We start from the raw sequence: 20518 nt of genomic DNA on the forward strand, positions 1-20518 counted from the left end.
CAGCATTCAGTTAAACGCCATTATGGCATGGATTGCCGCATTCTCCGATAACCGAGAAATGTTCAGATAACCGGCACTCATAAATTACCATTTGCTTACAGTCAGATGGTTTACCCGAGTGAGCAATTATCTGAACAAAATACTCCCTGCCAGTTTCATTTGGATAATCGAGGTTGTACTGTAATTGTATCCATCAAAACCATCCAGAATGTGTTGGGTAGATTCACTACCACCGATCATCAATATTGATATTAGTCTAAGTTACTGGCATCACATGAGGAAGGGGGCTCACACAATGTCTTCTGCAGAAGATAGGCTTATCAAACAGTAATCAATAGCCAGTAACATGAATTACATGATAGTCTCCTGTGCGAGTTGAGGCTAAAAGTAAGAGTAACTGCACATTACTGTTAACTACATTGACTTGATACCAGAATAAGTGGAATGAATTGCTTACCTCTTCCCAGCAGCAATCCTGCATAACCTGATGGGTTGAGATTACATCATCTTATTTAATTCATGTGTGGAATATGTGCTTCTCTGGCTGGGCCAGAGTTTATTGCCGAGTTACCCTTGGGAAGGTGGTGATGAGCTGCTTTCCTGAACTGCTGCAGTTCCACGTGCTGAAGGTTTACCCACAATGCCCTTACGGAAGGAATTCCAAGATTTTGACCCAGTGCCAGGGAAGGAACGGTTACATATTTCCAAATCAGGACAATGAGTGGCTTGGAGGAGAACCTCCAGGTGTTCCCATGTATCTGCTTCCCTTGTCCTTCCAGATAGAACAGGTCATGGATTTGGAACGTGCTAAGTAAGGATCTTTGGTGAATTTCTGCAGTGCATCGTGTAGATGGTGCACACTGCTGCTACTGAGTGTCAGTGGTGGAGGGAGTAGATGTGTGTGGGTGTGAATGTTGTTGTAGACGTTTGTAAACTGATGTAAACTGATGATTTAATACTGCCGCCAGTGGGTGGCATAGTAGCTCAGTGGTTAGCACTGCTGCCTCACAGCACTAGGGACCTAGGTTCTCTACCAGCCTCAGGCATGTCCGTGTGGTGTTTGCACATTCCCCCAGTGCCTGTGTAGGAATCAGGGTACTCTTGTTTCTTCCCACTGTCCAAAGATGTGCAGGTTAGGTAGATTAGCCATGGGAAATGCAAGCTTACAGGGATGCTCTTTGGAGAATCGGTGTGGACTCGATGGGCCAAATGGCCTGCTTCTGTGCTGTAGGCATTCTATGATGATGTCAGTTAACCCTCTCAGGTATTAATGGCCTTATATCACACAGAGCAATTGCCATTTTTCTCTTTGTGTGTTTGCCTCTCTTTTCTGTTTCTGTCTTTCTCTCACTTTTCTCTCTCTCTTGCATGTGGCTGCATCACAGTTTAGATGTCTCCCATAACAAGGCCAGTTCTGCTTTCTTTGCTGTCCACATGTGAAAGTTGGCACTGGAGTTTCGAGACTCATTTTTGAGCTGCTGTTCCAGTGTCAATTAACCAGCTCATGTCGGCTAATGCTGGCAGAATCGATGCAAGGTCACACCATCCATTTTACTGTGCGTTAGCAGAGATAGATTGAAACATAGCTAGCTCCTCAGAACATAGCCATTTCCTCAGCTCGTCACAGTAATCAAAAACATTGACTTTGAACCTGATAAAGAAATCCTAGGATGGAGGTTGTGACAAGCATCTTAAAAGAGAAGGGGCAGGCAGAGAAATGGAGGGATTTCAGGGGAAAAGCACCTGTAGTGTTGGGGGAAGTGGAAGTCAGGGGTGCAGGGCAGAGAGGGTGGAGAGGCATAGAGATCTCAGAGAGTTGGGGGTGTGGATGTGATCATATAGATGAAGCCATGGAAGGAGGTGTGAAAGCATTTAAAGTCTGAGGCGTTGTGAGACCTACACGTACCTCAGGAGGAGCGAGCAGTGACAGCTGCTGTGCTCTCGGTGTGTGTAGGTCAGAAATCTGGTGTGATCCCCACCTCTGCTGCAGCTCTTAAAGATTCAGGGAATTCTCAGTGATGGAAATTCCTCTGTGAGCTGAACAGTCCTCAGAACTCACTTGTCCTGCTGACGCAGAGAGAGAAATTCACGGACTGGTTTAGTGCATTCAAGTACAAATCTTCTGTGAACCCACCGTGTAACAGGAAGCATTTCATCTGGCCTCTGCGCAGAGCCTTCAGTGCCAGGGGTCAGATGGACAATGGGAGCACATTTCACAAAAGCTCCACAGTGACCTGGGGTTCAAATATGAAAGCTTTGTGCTTATCTTGCTTTCACAGGCTGGGAGTTTGCATGGAAACGACCGCAAGACAAGAGCCTAAAACATTACTCTCGCAGTCATCACCGGACTTGTTGAAGGAGCATTAAGCAGCAAGGATTTACCCCAGGGAGAAATGAATCAGTCAGCTGTCCTTAATGGGGATCATGCATCTCTGCACCAGCAACTGGGGAGGTGGGTCAGGAGGTATGCAGCGGCTGATGTGGCTGGAACACTGAACATTTGCAAGCACCACATGGTTTAGATTTTATTATCACGTATACTCAAGTACAGGGGTACAGGAGTGCAGTGAAAAGTGTACAAGGTCGCCACACGTGCCACTACCTTAGGAACAAAGGCACCTAGGTACAAAATCTTCATCACCAGAACAAAAGAAATACATTTAAAAGTTCAGCATTACAGTCTTCTAGGTATAAAAGTGGAAAAAAGTTAAAGAAATGAAGTTAAAACATCCAACCTTACAGTTCATTCTTAAGGAGGAGAAAGTGAGGAAGGCAAATGTTGGAGATCAGAGTCAAGAGTGTGGTGCTGGAAAAGCACAGCAGGTCAGGCAGCATTGAGGAGCAGGGGAGTAGACATTTTGGGCACAGCCTTTCTTACCCCATGGGCCTGCCGACACTCCAAGCTGGGCTTTCCCCCAAGAGAGCTCACTTTTCCCCAGTGCTGGGCAATGACGCACCAGACACCCTCGCAGCTGAGCACCCATCAGGCGCGCCAATCCACGCCACGCTCACAAGGCTTCGGTCCCAACTGCCGTCGACCGTAGCTGCCACCATCTTTGGTGTTGGGCTACCATCCGGGCACTCGGTGGGCCCCAGTCACTGCCATGCTCCATTGCTGCATTCGCTGCCTCACTGCAAAGTCTCCCTCTAGCTCCTCTCCGGGCATGCAGAAGGTGGGTAAAGGAAGAGAAAAACAACTAAAGAGCCACAACAAGGAAAAAAATTTAAAAAAAGAAAAAAGCAGAAGGGAGAGAAGCAGTCAGGAGCCCTACTCAGCCACCATCTTTGGAAGAGGCAGGACATTTAGAGCATTCGGAATCTGCATAGGCTTCCAGTGAAACCCTGTGGTCAGCCAGGATACTTACTCCATCCCAATGGAATTGCTTCCAAGTGGCAAGTCGGACGCTGTATGTCAGAAACAGGTCACAGCCACTACAGGGAAATAGTGTTGATAACATCCAATAGAGAAGCAGCTCTGATGAAGAGTCATCCAAACTCAAAACGTTAGCTTGCTCTCTCTCCATGGATGCTGCCTGACCCACTGTGATCTCCAGCATTAGTTGTTTTACAGCTGTAAATGATTTATTTTATTAGTTGATTGGGATGTGGGCATCGCTGGCAAGACCAGCATTTGTTGCCCACTCCTAATTCTCCATGAAATGAATGCTCTGCCATTACAATGTGCAATTAATTCAACCGTGTTGCTCCATTATAGGTCTGGGGTCACGTGTACATCAGATTTTCTTCTCCAAAGGACATGAGTAAACCAGATGGGATTTTACCAATAATTCGTGTATCCTCTTGGTCACTGCTATAAGGTAATGATTCTAAAAGTGTTAATGTCGGTGACTACAATAAGCTCCACCCAATCTGAAGATGTTATCCTGTTTGGGTAGGGATAAGGCAGAATATTTTAGGATCTTATGGACTGAAGATCTGCATCGTCCAACATGCACATACTCCTCGTAATCTTAGTAATTATATCTGATTAGCTCATGCAAATACTTATTTAGTAACACAAAATTTGGGTATGGTCGTAAAAAGGCACTTTTTCGAGGTAGTTCATCTTGTACTCATCAGTACAATTCACAAGAATACCAATTCAAGGGAAACACTAACATTTATACTATATGCAAAATAGGTAATTGCCAGTCCTGGTTCATTTCTCAAGACATTGCCTTCACTAAACAATGTAAACCAGCCTAGTAGTTAACTACTCAATGATCATTAGCTATTGCATTCTCTACGGCAGCACATCCAATAACCAGAGTTCACTTGCCAACCAATCAACAATATCTTCTCATACAGTTTGTTAGTTCGACAACACCATCCTTCTACTCCCTAATACTACAGTCACCGGGACTAGCTTTATTAACTATTTAATTAGTTAAACCTAAAATTTCACCAGTTGACGTGGTTGGATTTGGACAAGTGTCCTCAAAACATCAGCTTTATATTCCCTGGGCTACAGACTGTCCCACTAGGCCATGACTTCCTTTCTATTTGCTTTGAGCTGAAGGTCTGTGTGGATTGTTTAGAGTTATACAGGACACCAGTATTTGAGGAAATGCACAAGAGTGGAGCAGTGGATATTTTGGGGCAATTTATTTTGTAATTCTATAAAAATAAATAGATGGAAAGTCACAGGCTAAGCATACGTGATTCTCTATTATGTTTTCCTCAGAGATTCCTGGAGGATCAAAGCAATCTCCCCTGGTGGGGCATTGAGATGTGATGTTAGGGGGGTCCTGGTTTGTTATAGTGTTTGAGCAGCGATTTAACTACAGCGACCCTATGTCTGTCTGACAGATACTCCATCACAGTGCAGCCTTATTTCAGCAGATAGAGATGACCATCAGAGCTGAGGCTTTTCCTGCAAAGCTCCTAATTTGCTTTCAGTGATGTGAAACCACAGTCTTCCGAAAAACATTAAAAGAAGTAGGCCATTCAGCCCTTCAAGTCTGCTCCACCCTTCAATATGGCCACGGCTGATCACGCGATTCAGCTTCTTGTTCCTGGTTTCTCCTCATGGTCTTTGATCCCTTTTGACCTAAGAACCATCTTCTTCTTGAAAGTATGTAATGCTTTGGCCTCAGCTGCTTTCTATGGTCGAGAACACTGAAGGATCTTCACTCTCTGCGAGATGAAATTCCTTGCTGTAACATTATTGCTTTTTCTTCAGCTTGAGACACATAGACACTCATCCTCCTCATTTCAACTTAACTCAGTTCAGAGGATCAGTCTCAAAACCCTAGAGCCAATACAGGACAGAAAGAGGCCAGTTAGCACATGTGAGCAAACCTGTCATTCACATTCCTCACTTTACCCCTGTGAACCTGCATATTTAACTCTGATAATGCCCATCCAATACCCTTTCTTGATCATCAATTGTGATTGAGGCTGGTGCCTTTGTGGTCTTGTTGGAGCTTCTAAGTGAACAAGCACTCGTCCACGGAATAGCAAGCAGGTGGTCCTGGGCCACTGCACATTGAAATCGTTGACAGACTTCTGCATTTTGATGACACCAGGACACAAATGATCATACTGGTTGAATCAATGACCCCTCTGTACATGGCGGAATGGTGCTACAAGCTCATAGATGTTTTCTCATCAACCTATTCAGAGATGCTATAGCACATCCCTTCCGCAGGTGGGACTTGAAACCAAGCCTCCTGGCTTGTAGCTAGGACACTACCACTTTGCCACAGGAGCACATCAAAAGTGCTTCCATAAATCAAGCCACACAGAGATGTTATAACACACAGCTGGGGGCAGATAGAAATTCAACCTGGGCATCCTGGCTTAAAGGTAGGGACACTACCTTTGAAACATTAAATCTGATTTCTCTCCACAGATGCTGCCAGACCTGCTGAGCTTTCCCAGCAATTTCTGTGTTCGTTCCTGATTTACAGCATCTGCAGTTCTTTCGGATTCTATTTAGTGCAAAAGATAAGGCTGAAGCGTTTGCAGCAATCTTCAGTCAGAAGTGCTGAGTGGATGATCCATCTCAGATTTCTCCAGTGGTCCCCAGCACCACAGATCCCAGCCTTCAGCCAATTTGATTCACTCCATGTTATATCAAGGAATGGTTAGAGGCACTGGATACTGCAAAGGCTATGGGCTCTGGCAACATTCCAACAATAGTACTGAAGGCTTACGCTGCAGAACTTGCTGCTCCCCGAGCCAAACACTTTGAGTACATCTACAACACTGACAACGTGGAAAATTGCCTAGGCATATCCTTATACACAAAAAACATGCCAAATATAATCTGGCCAATTACCAACCCATCGATCATCAGTAAAGCGATGGAAGGTACCACCAACAGTGCTACAAAGCAGCACCTGCTCAGTGACGCCCAGTTTGGGTTCCACCAGGGCCACTCAGCTCCTGACCTCATTACAACGTTAGTTCAATCATGGACAAAAGAGCTGAATTCCAGAGTTGAGGTGAGAGTGACAGCCCTTGACATCAAAGCCGCATTCGATCGAGTGTAGCATTAAGGAGCCCTAGTAAAACTGGAATCTATGGAAATCAGGGGGCAAACTCCTAGATGAGTGTAGCTCCAACAACAGTCAAGGAGTTTGACATCATTCAGAACAAAGCAGCCCGCTTGGTTGAGAGCACTTCAGCAAACATCCATTCCCTCTACCATTGAATCACAGTAACAGCCGTACGTACTATCTACAAGATACAGTGTAGAAAAGATCCTCAGACAGCACCTTCCAAACCCACAACCACTTCCATCTAAAAGGATTAAGGCAACAGATACATGGGAATACCATCACCTGTAATTCCTGATGAAGGGCTCATGCCTGAAGCATCAATTCTCCTGCTCCTCGGATGCTGCCTGACCTGCTGTGCTTTTCCAGCACCACACCCTCGACTCTGAACTCCAGCATCTGCAGTCCTCACTTTCTCCTGTATGCTCCTCTCCAAGCCACTCACTATCCTGACTTGGAAATATATCACCATTCCTTCACTGTTGTTAGGTCAAAATCCTGGAATTTCCTCTGTAAGAGCATTGTAGGTCTCCCTACAGCACATAGAGTCATAGAGATGTACAGCATGGAAACAGACCCTTCGGTCCAACCCGTCCATGCCGACCAGATATCCCAACCCAAACTAGTCCCACCTGCCAGTACCCGGCCCATATCCCTCCAAACCCTTCCTATTCATATACCCATCACGTACCACCCTCTGCATGAAAAAGCTGCCTTTTAGGTCTCTTTTACATCTTTCCCCTCTCACCCTAAACCTATGCCCTCTAGTTCTGGACTCCCCAACTCCAGGGAAATGACTTTGTCTATTTATCCTATCCATGCCCCTCATAATTTTGTAGACCTCTATAAGGTCACCCCTCAGCCTCTGATGCTCCAGGGAAAACAGCCCCAGCCTGTTCAGCCTCTCCCTGTAGCTCAGATCCTCCAACCCTGGCAAAATCCTTGTAAATCGTTTCTGAACCCTTTCAAGTTTCATAACCTCTTTCAGATAGGAAGGAGACCAGAATTGCATGCAATATTCCAACAGTGGCCTAACCAATGTCCTGTACAGCCGCAGCATGACCTCCCAACCCCTGTACTCAATACTCTGACCAATAAAGGAAAGCATACCAAACGCCTTCTTCACTATCCTATCTACCTGCGACTCCACTTTCAAGGAGCTATGAACCTGCACTCCAAGGTCTCTTTGTTCAGCAACATTCCCTAGGACCTTACCATTAGGTGTATAAGTCCTGCTAAGATTTGCTTTCCCAAAATTCAGCACCTCGCATTTATCTGAATTAAACTCCATCTGCCAATTCTCAGCCCATTGGTCCATCTGGTCCAGATCCTATTGTAATCTGAGGTAACCCTCTTCGCTGTCCACTACACCTCCAATTTTGGTGTCATCTGCAAACTTACTAACTGCACTTCTTATGCTCGCATCCAAATCATTTATGTAAATGACCAAAAGTTGAGGACCCATGGACTGCTGTGGTTGAAGAAGGCAGCTCACCACCACTTTCTCAAGAGCAACTAGGGACAGGCAATAAGTACTGGCCAGCCAGCGATGCCCAATCCCACAAATTACTGAAAAAAAAAATTCCCAGCATTTTCTTCAGTTTATTCTCTTTACACTGAGCCTACATCTATCAATAACCAATCAAAACACAGTGAGCATTGAAAGTAATCAGAGTCATGGAATCAGATCATGTGATCATGGCTGTCAAATTCTGTTTGAACAAGCTTCCTGGGAAATATTTTGGAATACTTTAAGACCTCACTAGGTGCTGTATGAATGCAAGTAGTTGTTGTTTTGTTTAATGCAACAGAGGACTAGGACCCTAGCCTATGGGTTCAAGATTATAGAGTGGTGCTGGAAAAGCACAGCAGGTCAGGCAGCATCCGAGGAGCAGGAAAATCAATGTCTCTGGCTTTGATTTTTCTGCTCCTCGGATGCTGCCTGACCTGCTGTGCTTTTCCAGCACCACTCTAATCTCCAGTATCTGCAGTTCCCCCAGTCAATGGTAATATGATAAGTAATATTTAGCTCCATGCTTCTCTGCATCATCCAAAGAAACAGGTAGAACTGCAATTTCAGACAAGTCACCCAGTGGATGTAGAGAAGCACATTTTCTCAACCTACCATTCAGATCCAGGTTTCTGTAACACCTTCCTGGCCTCTGAGTTAAACATTTAATTTTGCAGTAGCAGTGCTCCCTTAATTGTGTGCTCACAGAGAAGAACTGGTGGCAAAGGGATTGCAACTCACCTGGTAAACCACTGCTAAGTTATTTTTATTCACTCATGGGATGTGGGTTTTCTGACTGGGCCACCATTTATTGCCCTTCCCGAATTGCCTGGGGGGGCAGTTAAGAGTCAACCACATTGCTGCGGGTCTGGAGTCACATGCAGGCCAGAACAGGTAAGGATGGCAGTTTCCTTCCCCAAAGAACATTAGTGAACCAGATGCTAAACAATGTCACAAACACATGCTTGCGGGTGCAGTGAGAAGGGGACAGGAGAGGCTGTAACTTCATCTTCTAACTTTATTCCTTGACATAATTTTACATTTAGACATGAGCTTCTTTCACTCAGTACCCGGAAATGACGTTTGCTGTTGATGCCAGTTACTTAGCAACAGCACCTTGGTAGCAAACACGCCTTGAGTCCCTGGTGTTAAACACTGTGTCCCCACAGCAAGCTCTACTGCGGCTTCTCTCTGGCCTCTCTTCATGGGCTCAGTTACGCACCACAAGGCAACTTCTTCACTAAAACAAGCAGGAAAAATGAAGAGCCTGAAAAACCAAAGAGCCACCACACTCACCCTGCAGCTGCCCACCATGAGCAAGTCAATAGTAAGTCAAATCTATCATTCCAAAATACTCTGATATTTTACCAAATAGCAGAAGGAGGTGAAAAAAATACAAATGGTGAGGTCCTCATTTCCACACATCTGCCTATTTAATAAATTCTAAGTCTGAAACTAGCTTCAGAATAACAACCCTTCACACTACTTCAAAATGAAGGACAATGTTAATTAAAAATGAGATTGCAGTTTGGGACTGAGGTTAGATGTACAGAGAAATATGTGAATAGCAATGTGTTCCAGGGTAGTAATTCAGTTGAGTGGTTTTAATGTAATAAGCTGCGTGATTTAAGCTCAAGCATTCCAAGCAAGTTTGAATTTAGATTCCTGTGTTAAAACTGTCAGTGCATTTTATAATGTGAGGGTTACCCCTTCCAATGGATTGCTCACACTTAGTTTACATTAGTTTATGACTAAACTACAGCAGTGTTTGGCATGTAGCAATGCCGGCGAATTATATAAGCGACCCTTCAAGGACATAAAGTCTACCTGGTCCACTGAACAGCCACAGATTATTTAGAGTTCACTTGGAATTTGCAAGTTGCAGTAGCTGGAAAGCCGAGAGACTAGGCTGAAACATTTTCATATTAGTTCACACCTGCCACAGAGTACAATACTCAGGATGTGACATCTTCTCTGCAGAGACTTGGTTTAATAAGTTATTGAATCTCCCTTTGCATTGCTTACAGGAATGGAAATGCTTCACTATCTTATAAAGGGGGTGCATCATACCATGCATTGCTCCCTAAATAGTCTTTCTCTTGAATGTCACAAAGAGCAATTGCTTTAACACGAGATGGTGTGTTTGAAACCTTTGGGAATTAACCTTTTATAAGCAGAATGAATGAACAATAATAGTAAAGCCGTAGCTTAACTTGAAAGAAACATTTATGTGGGGATCAAACCGACAATGTTATAGTTGCACACAATGTCAGCTGTTAAGCAGAAAGTGGGAGCAGCCCTTCCCAAGTGAAGCTCTTGATAAAGTGTGGCAGAGTAATAATGTCACTGGAACTAGGAAGGTAGAGGTAAAAACAATGACTGCAGATGCTGAAAACCAAATACTGGATTAGTGGTGCTGGAAGAGCACAGCAGTTCAGGCAGCATCCAACGAGCAGCGAAATCGACGTTTCGGGCAAAAGCCCTTCATCAGGAATAAAAAGCCTGATGAAGGGCTTTTGCCCGAAACGTCGATTTCGCTGCTCGTTGGATGCTGCCTGAACTGCTGTGCTCTTCCAGCACCACTAATCCAGTAGTAGGAAGGTAGAGGCTGAAGCCTATGCTCTGGATATAGGGGTTCAAACACCACTATGGCAACTTCAGTGAATAAATTTAGAATTATACAGCTGGATTCAATAGTACTGACTCTCAAGGCATCATCTGGAACCAATTTTATTTCCTTAACATCCTTTAGGCAGGGCAATCCACCATCCTTACCACGGTCTGGCCTGTATACAACTCCAGAGCCACAGAAATGTGGTTCATTCTCAAGCACCATCTGAAATGACCCAACAAGGTGCTCAGTTCCTCGACAATTAGGGGTGGGCCTGCTGGACTTACCCACATGCAATGAAAAGTTAAAGAAGCATTTTAAGAAACAGTGCTCACTGGAATCATTCCTTCTCTCTGTCACAGAAGCACGGAGCATTGTCAAACAGCTGAGTTACAATGGCAATGGCTTTACTGACCCTTCAGAAACTCAAAGGACCCCACCTTCTGAATCAACAATATTGCTGATAACGCTATGACTGCGGCTCGCTCTCTTTTGACAGCTCATTTGTGAGACCAGGAGTGATCACACAAGCATCTCCACAGCCACCAAATGTCACTTTCAATGTCCATTTCCCAGCGTAGTTACTCAGGAACTTTAGTGCTTCAACTAGGTCTCTCCTCATCTAATGATGAGAGAATGACATAAGATCAGAGGGTGGATCCTGAGCAACTGACACAAAGAGCAGTGGGCTGTATTCAATAATTCATAGGCCACTCGACTGCTCCACACTGCATTTACAAAACAGAAATGGGTGCTTTGGCCCAACAGGTCCATATTAGTAGTTATACTAGAAATGAATCTTCTCCATCCTTTCTCAATGAACTTCATCACATTTCTCCATTACTTTTATCATCAGATACCTTTCCTCCCCTAAAATCTACCAGTAACGACTAATTCAAGCACTCCTCCTGGTAATGAGTCCCACTGCTCAAGATGGAAAGCAAGAAATGTAGGGCTTGCGTTTTTGTAGTGCCTTTTATAGACTCCAGATGTTGTAAGTACATTACAGGCAATGAAGGTGAAATATAGATTAGATTCTCTACAGTGTGAAAACAGACCCTTAGGGCCAACCAGTCCACAATGACCCTCCAAAGAGTAACCCACCCAGACCCATTTCCCTCTGACTAATGCACCTAACACTGTGAACAATTTAGCATGGCCAATTCACCTAACCTGCACATCTTTGGACTATGGGAGGAAACCCAAGCAGACACAGGGAGAATGTGCAAACTCCACCCGAGGCTAGAATCAAACTTGGGACCCTGGTGCTGTGAGGCAGCAGTGCTAGCCACCGTGCTGCCTGCTGTTCTAATGTAGGAAACTGGGAATAGAAATCTCCAAACTGAAGGATGTTAGTATAAATGTCACTAGCACACAAACAGCAGTGCACTCAGCCTCCGTAAGTATCAGTGCAAGTCTCAGGACTCAAGCTGCACATGTTTCTCTGTAGATGCCTGACAGGAATAGTAGCTGGAGGAAGCATCTGCTTACAACCAGTCCAACCCTCCTTCAGAAAATAACCCCCTTAATCCAAGGAATCAGTCAAGTCAACCTTCCCTAAACTGTTTCGAATGCTCCTTCTTAAGTAAGGAGACTGAAACAGAACACAGTACTCTTTTCATCAATTGCCTTTGCAAGATGTTCGTGGAAGTTTTGTTACAGATCTGGAGTAACACAAATTGATCAAAGCAAAAATATTATTTGATAAAGATAGTATTAATTGTTGGTGCACTTTTTTCCGGTGGCAATAAGTTTCCAATACTAGGATCCTTACTGATCTATCATTTTTACTCTCATCTATAATCAAGCTTCTCATAACTTTCTTCTGTGACAACAGCAATCTCTTAGTATCTGTGATTTATTCAATAAATAATTTGTCTTATTTGTGCTGTTTTTCCATTTATTTTTCCGGATAATTAGAAGTAGAACAAGTACAACAGATTCTTAATTGAAGTAAAATACATAATGACAACAGTACTCATGTTTTATTGACATGGAGAACACAATGCCAATAAGATTGAGGCATACTGATTTTACCGATTCAAAGCAATTGATTAAAAAGCAATTTTTCAGCTCTATGAAGGATTTATTTTTTCAAAAAGATCCCTTTTTGCTGTGGAGGAGCAAAGCTGATAAACGGATTCCAGTCATCAGAGGTTCTGTCTGTGGTGTGGACTGTCATGAGATGGGGAGAGCTGACCCAGCGACCATCAGCACCTGGTGCATGGTGCTTCTGATGTTCCTTCCAGAAACGTCTCTGCCCAGTTCAGGCTTTGATCATGCGCCTCACCTGCATTTTTCTCGAACTGAGTCATGTTTCTTGCCAGAATTCTCGGTAGCAGGAGATAATTAGGTAGGAATATTCCACTTCAGCGTACTGTGTACCTATTTCAGGTTGGAAATCTTAGACATTAACCCAGTGCAGGCTTCCTAAAGGTTCAGGGGCTGTCATGACCACCACAAAACATTTCAGGTCAACAGTCCTCTCTGTCAATTCCTGTTTTCATTCTCCAATTTACTATCATTCTTGTTTACTGGGAAATTTAAATGGCAATATATAACATGCTTAGGGTAGCACTCTCTGCACGTCACAGAGATGCTGGTTTCCCTTTTTAAAATTCTTTCATGGTAAATGGGTGTCCCTGGCAAGGCCAGCACTTGTTGTCCATTCCTAATTGTCCTTAAGAAGGTGTTGGTCATCTGCCTTCTGGAACCATTAAAATCCAACCAGGTAAGGATGCGACATTATAGAGAGGTTGGGGCTGGGAGATCACCAGATTCTACTTCCTTTAGAAGTAGAATCCCTGTTGAGTGGAAATAGGCCCTTTGGCCCAACAAGTCCACAGCAACCCTCCAAAGAGTAACCCACCCAGACCCATTCCCCTACCCTATGATTACCCCTGACTAATGCACCTAACCTACATACACATCCCTAAAGGGACATTTCCCAAAACCAACTCACTTAACCTACACATCTTTGGATTGTGGGAGGAAACCCACGCAGACACAGGGAGAATATGCAGTCGCCCAAGGCTGGAATCGAACCCAAGTACCTGGCTCTGTGAGGCAGCAGTGCTGACCACTGAGCTACTTCTACACATCTGTGTTGTTGCTGCAGCCTTTGGCTGATACCTGTGGACTTGTTTTTTATTCATTCATTGGATAAGAGCATCGCTGGCTGGGCCAACATTTACTGCCCACCTCTAACTGCCTGAAAGAGTGCAGCTAACAGTCAACCACATTGCTATGGGTCTGGAGTCACCTGTAGGCCAGACTAGATAAGGATGACTGTTTCTTTCCTTAATGAATTTAAGTTAACCAGATGGGGGTTTTTCACAACAATTGATTCATGGTCATCTTTAGACTGTTAATTTCAGATTTTTATTGAATTCAAATTGAACCAGCTGCCATGGCAGGATTCAAACCTGGGTCACCAGAATATTATCTGGGTCTCTGGATTAACAGTCCAGCAATAATATCATTAGGCCATTGCCTCCCCTAAACCGAGACTCTTAGACTCCCCACACCTTCTCCACAAATGCTCAGAGATGTTAGAGGATGGCTAACTTCACCACCTCCACTTCAACATTCCACTCTTTCACACATCTCCTGCAGGATGGGGAAAGTGAGGACTGTAGATGCTGGAGATCAGGGTCAAGAGTGCGGTGCTGGAAAAGCACAGCAGGTCAGGCAGCATCCGAGGAGCAGGAGAATCGAAGTTTCAGACAACCCTGATGAAGGGCTTATGCCTTAAACTTCGATTCTCCTGTTCTTTGGATGCTGCAAGACCTGCTGTGCTTTTCCAGCACTGCCCTCTCGACTCTATCTCCTGCAGGATGGCAGGTGGACAAGATCTGAAATGGGCAGAAGTGAACGTTGCCCTGTCTTTGAGCTACTGGATCCATCCAAGGCACTCCATGTACGTGTCTCATCAGGAAGCCTCCAAACACAATTCCATCAAGTGAATACAAATATTGTGTTTGCAAAGACTGATGTCTTCATTACTTAACCTGTGTAAAGGGTACTGCTGCTGATAGCAGCCTCCATTCAAGTACAAATTATTGTTGGTAACTCCCCTGTCCTTACCCAGTCTGGCCTACATGGGACTCTAGACTCACAGCAATGTGATTGACTTTTAACTGGCCTCTGGGCAATTATGGATAGGCAATAAATGCTGGTCTGGCCAGTGACACTCAGATCCAATGAAAGAATATTTAAAAATCAAGAGTGCTGCTTAATAAACTCTTTTCTGCTTTGGAGTGTATTCCAATGAAGTGAGGATATTCCCAACAGGATATTGAACCAGGGCATAATACACTGGACCATTTCATCTCTAGTTTTTTCCAATAGCAGAACACTGTGAGTAAAGCCAAATGTTCGATTACAGCTCAGAGGGCGAGGATAAGAATCTGTTTAATGAAGGAATCACAGCAAATTCGCTCTGTACTATTCACTTCTGTCATTGTTACAGTGAAACTATGAAACCTGCATGCTTGTTAAATTCATTACTGCAGCTAAGACTGGAGTAACGGAATTTGCAAATTGACCGTAGCTGCTCAAGCTGCTCATTAATGAGCCAAGCAGCTCCTTCGCAAACAGAACTGGTTTTCCTTCATATTTTGCAGGAGATTAAGAATCACCGGTGACCACAAAACATGCTTTCCACAAACAACCTTTGCTCAGTCTGTCTTTGGCTAAAATTGCTTAGTTTTAAAATACTGAACCAGCTAAGCAATGACCAGACTTTCAGTTCTGCTTCATACAATAGTTTCAGTGTGCCACAGTTACACAAAGAGTCATCTCTGCAGCTAAATTATTTTTTATTAAAATACATATTTTATTGGATTGACTCCTGGGGCAGAATCAAATGTCCACCCCTGAGGTGTTTTTAGTAATGGGGGAAAATTTATTCTTGGGAGAGGGGGGAAGAGGGTTGGGCTGCCTTTCCACCTCAGCCCTCATTTATTCTGGTGTAGAGAGACATGAGGGATGGTGTTCCAGCTCTTTTACACACCGTAAGTTGGTAATGAATACCCACATGAGGGCTTCATGCTGCTGTCACTGATATACAATCAGTGGAGGACAGGGGGATATTTTTGGGCATAAATCTCCAAAAAAGTAAATTCATGAGGTTGGTGAGGTGTGGGCCTTTCATTGTTCACTGTGTGATTGAGGGACTTGGCATCAGGAAGAAGGGGATGCGGGAGTTGTTGGGCACTGAGAGTCATGCCTCAGGATTTGGTGCTGGATTTCCCTCTCTCATGACCCCAACATCCCTCCCTCACTCTCCTCAATCCTGGCTCCCTCTCAGATTCAAGATATCTTCCCTGGGGTATATTACTGCTTTTCTGTATCACTGGCAATGGGTGGAATGGGCAGCTGCCAGCCCCTGATAAGCTGGCACTCTCAGGGGGCAGCATTTCCACTCCTTTAGGTCCTTGACTCTAGAGATGGCCTGCTACTGACCAATGACAGAGGGCCTTCACCAGTCGAGGTCACATGGACCTTCAGCTAGATGCCCATTGTCTGCAGTAAATACTGCCCCTGATGTCCAGGAGTAGAAGGACAGTTAGGAAGAATTTTAAAAGTTCTTTCTGTCAAAATATATTTGTATTTATAGGAGGTAGGTCACATTAATTCCATGGATTAAATATTGCTACCAGTTGACTCTGACTAACAAGTGCCTGTCTGAAAACATTACAATCGTAATTTGAGGATAAACAGAAACTAACATAACTTGAACAAAGATATTCTTGTGAATCATTCATTAGCTCAAAATAAATTATGTTTCTTTGCATTTAGTTCCATGATATCTTTGTTTCTTGATCACTTCTGCTCAAACTACTGCCTGCAAAGGCATCCTCATCTCTACTATCCACTTAGTTAAGATTCACATCCATGCTCGTCACTTATATAATGACCACTGCATGACTATTCTTAGAAAAGGTTCAAGTTAAGTGACAAGTCAGTGGTGTTGAAAATGTTCAAAAATCATATCCATGGGAGTGGAAAATTGGAACCAAACGAACCCATTTCAGCATCCATATTCCTTCTGCCAGCCCAGTGCACAGGATTTGAAGACTTGGATGGGGTAGGAGGGAGAGGACTGACATTATTTCCACTACAAATAACCCTGAAGCCAATATCCTCATGGGTTAGATGGTTCTAGTTGTCTGAGCATTTGAAAACTTTCTTGTGCTATATGCACCGAGCCATGGAGTACATGGCCGGTCAAACCTTGACACTGCCTTCGAGCTGTCTGTCACCAACATATAACTGAAGCTTTCTGGGAAAAGTGACCTTTTTGAATTAGGCAAGTGAACATTTGCCAGATATGGATTCTTTTTACAACCTATTTTGTTAAGAGACTGTGTAATGCAATGATTGTTGTTACCATGTTGTGGATGCTGCTATAAAAACAAAACAATACCCAGGAAAAAGATTTTTCAACATAAAAATGCAACCCTTAAGCTCTATGTAAATTTACAATATCAGTCACAGCCTAAACTAGAGACAGTGTCATCTTGGAGCAGTTGTTCCCATTGACCTTACTTAAAGATAGGAGGATTGTTAGGAGCTTAGCGCAAGCTTTCCAAAACCAGGGTTAGGATTCAAAGTGAGGTCACAAGCTGAAACTTTGGGGTTGTGGATTTTGAAGTGGTAATGTTCACCACAGACCAGTTCAAACAGCTGTTCTCCAGCTCACATCAAGGCACTGTGTCAATGTTCAACCTAAAATGGGGTCACACAGGGAAAAGAGTTAGGGAAGCACTAGCTTAGCAAGTTCTCTTAATTAGCAAGGTCCTTCACCTTGGACTGTTTGCAGGTCTGCCCTGTCTCTGATCTATTCTTTCTCTTTGACCTTAGTGTCCCCGTTCCTTGTGGGATCAGAATAATAGATGATAGCAGTAAAATATTCCTGCTGGGTTTCAGCTTGAGTAATGTGCCTGCCAGGCACTATCCAAAACTCTTTCGTGTGACACTTAACAAATCCAACAAAATAAATGTTCCTACTTTTTCACTATTTTTACCTTTCTGATCTGATAAATTTCATTTGGTGGTGTACAATAATGACATTATTCTTTGTATATTTCTGTGGCTGAGGGCATGTTCGGTTTCTGTTTGGGTGGGAGGTATTTAGATGTTATTGAAATTTGAGGCTATGTCAGACTGACATGCATGCTGTGAATGATATAGGGTTTAGTCCTGAAAAATCAATGATACTTAAAATAAAATTATTGAGCCTCAATTGGAATCCATGGGCTGTCAATCATAAGTGATGTATTTGATGTTGTTCACCCGGTCTGTGTCTATGAGGCATGCAGTCACACACATACAAGGATTGATCTAATCGCTGTGTCTCATCCGTCATCAGCAACTGGACTTCCAGAGATAATGGAAATGTTTGGGGAGAATTTCTGTTCACAGACATTGATTCTTTAATTTGAAAGCTTATAACCCTATCTTCAACATTTTCAAACTCTAATGCATTTATTGATTTATTTTTGTGGATTTTTCGACATCTCTCTGTCCGCCCAACATTACCATTTGTGGGTTTTACACGTGAGGGATGAGTGTGGGGAATACCAGAGGAAGTCTGTTCTTGCAGTAGACATTTGGATAAAATCAGGTGATCTCCTCTTTTCACATTGGACGGCAATCTTCAGCTCTGATCTCTAACTTTGATCATCAGAATACACTTACAGCCAGGAGATTGCTGGTGTTTCATCTTTTTTGATCATTGATCCATCCTTAAACTCCTCTGAGTTGAGTGAATTTGTTTCTTTCCATCAGTGGTTTTCAGGTGGTGCAGTGATTACAGTGGCTTCTTCCCTCTGTCAGTCAATAACACTATTTCCTATCTCTTTCCCTTGATTATATCTGTGTTATATAGTGTACTCAGAGAGAACGTCCAGTATTAGAGGAGGCCGTGGCCTTGTAGTATTATCACTAGACTGTTAATCCAGAGACCCTGGTAATGTTCTGGGGACCCAAGGTTCAAGTCCTACCATGGTAGAGGGTGGCATTTGAATTCATTAAAAATCTGAAATTATGAGTCTAATGATGATCATGAAGCCATTGTGATTGGTTCACGAATATCCTTTAGGGAGAGAAACTGCCATCCTTACCTGGTCTGGACTACATGTGACTCCAGACCCACAGCAATGTGGTTGACTGTTAGCTGCCATTTGAGAAATTAGGGATGGGCAATAAATGCTGGCACAGCCAATGACACACTCATCCCATGAGTGAATTAAAGAAAAATAACCTGGATCAATTACAAATTTACTTGTAACCGTAGGGGTTTCAGACTCCCATTTCTCTCCATGGCCTGTCCTGGGAACTCCATGACCCTAATTCCACCCCAACCCAGCCCCACCTCCCACAACTGACTCTCTGTTGGAATCGACTTATTCAAGCCATGACCCTGGCTGTAATAATGACTTCACCTCTCGCACTCTCCCTATTCTCCACTTAGCCCCAACTACCTCTATAGTTTTGGTCCTGACTACCCTCCTCAGCCCCAGCCCAGCTGAACCCCCCCTCTCCATCTGGCTCACCCTTACCCAGCGGCTCACATTTCTGACATTCTTTAACTGCTTCCTGGGATGACCTGATGTGGTTCAGCTTTAACATGGTCTTGTTTTTGGACCTGGCCAACTGTGTACAATAACGGTGGATCTCACGTAAAGTCAACCCTTAACTTTTGACCAAAAAATTCCAAACTCTTTCCACTTACCAGCTGCTTGCCACTGAGGTGAAATTTTCCCGAGTGCAAAGCGACTCACTGACAGAATTGCTGGTCAGTGCACCATCGATAAGGTCATTCAGCTTCTTGTGTCTATTACACACATCAACACATCATTTTAAGACTATCCCCTCACTGAACATTGTTTTCCTGCTGAACCATCTCTCGAAGGGGGCAAATGGTATCAAGCAAGACCCACGGGTGCACAGCTCCATTTCAACTTAAAATCAATGAGATTGCAGATCAGTCAAATAATCGTGCAGGAAGTAAGGAATTCAAGATATTTGAAAAGGTTCTGAAACAGCACCTTCCAACCTATGACCACTTCCACCTAGAAGGGCAAGGGCAGCAGATACATGGGAACACCAACCTTGGCCAATTCCTCTCCAAGCAACTCACTATCCTAACTTGGAAATATATCACTGTTCCTTCACTGTCACTGGATTGAAATCCTGGAATTGCCTGCCTAAGGGCTTTGTAGGTCAACCCTGAGCACGTGGACTTCAAGAAAGCAGTTCACCACCACCTACTCAAGGGCAACTAGGGACAGTCAATAAATAAAGCCAGTGACACCACGTCCCTTGAGTGAATACAAGAAAAGGAAGTATACAAAAGATCTGATGTAACTATTATCTCTACTTCGGCTGATGTCCAAGAATAGAGTCATAGAGCAGTACAGCACAGAAAGAAACCATTCAGTCCACCCACCCACGCCAACCAGATATCCTAAATTAATCTAATCCCATTTGCCACCATTTGGCCCATATCCCTCTAAACCCTTCCTATTCATGTAACCATCCAGATACTTTTTAAATGTAATTGTACCAGCCTCCACCACTTCTTCTGGCAGCTCATTCCATACATGCACCATCATCTGCATGAAAAGATTGCCCTTTCGGTCCCTTTTAAATCATTCTCCTCTCACCTTAAACCTATGCCCTCTAGTTTTGGACTCCCTCCCCCGGGGAAAAAAACCTTGTCTATTTACCCTATTCATGTCTCTCATAATTTTGTAAACCTCTGTAAGGTCACCCCTCAGCCTCCGATGCTCCAGGGAAAATAGGTCAAAAAAATTAAAATAAATCAATAAACTCTAATAAAAGTGCAAATAGAAGAATCCTAGCATGTGACCACAGTTGGAAGAC

The 20518-nt window shown here is 43.7% G+C and overlaps 1 protein-coding gene across 3 annotated transcripts in view; it reads left to right on the forward strand.

The window, feature by feature from the left end:
- Positions 1 to 9145: 9145 nt before the first annotated feature.
- Positions 9146 to 20518, forward strand: part of pacrg (PARK2 co-regulated) — a 279295-nt gene continuing 267922 nt past the window's right edge. For all 3 annotated transcript variants that reach the window (XM_072548124.1, XM_072548125.1, XM_072548126.1), the window contains exon 1: positions 9146 to 9340. In XM_072548124.1, the coding sequence (XP_072404225.1) occupies positions 9218 to 9340 (123 nt within the window). In that variant the 5' untranslated portion in view covers positions 9146 to 9217. The remainder of the gene's footprint in view (positions 9341 to 20518) is intronic.

Source organism: Chiloscyllium punctatum, chromosome 27 (genome assembly GCF_047496795.1).
Source record: "Chiloscyllium punctatum isolate Juve2018m chromosome 27, sChiPun1.3, whole genome shotgun sequence".
In the NCBI taxonomy this organism is placed as follows: Eukaryota; Metazoa; Chordata; class Chondrichthyes; order Orectolobiformes; family Hemiscylliidae; genus Chiloscyllium; species Chiloscyllium punctatum.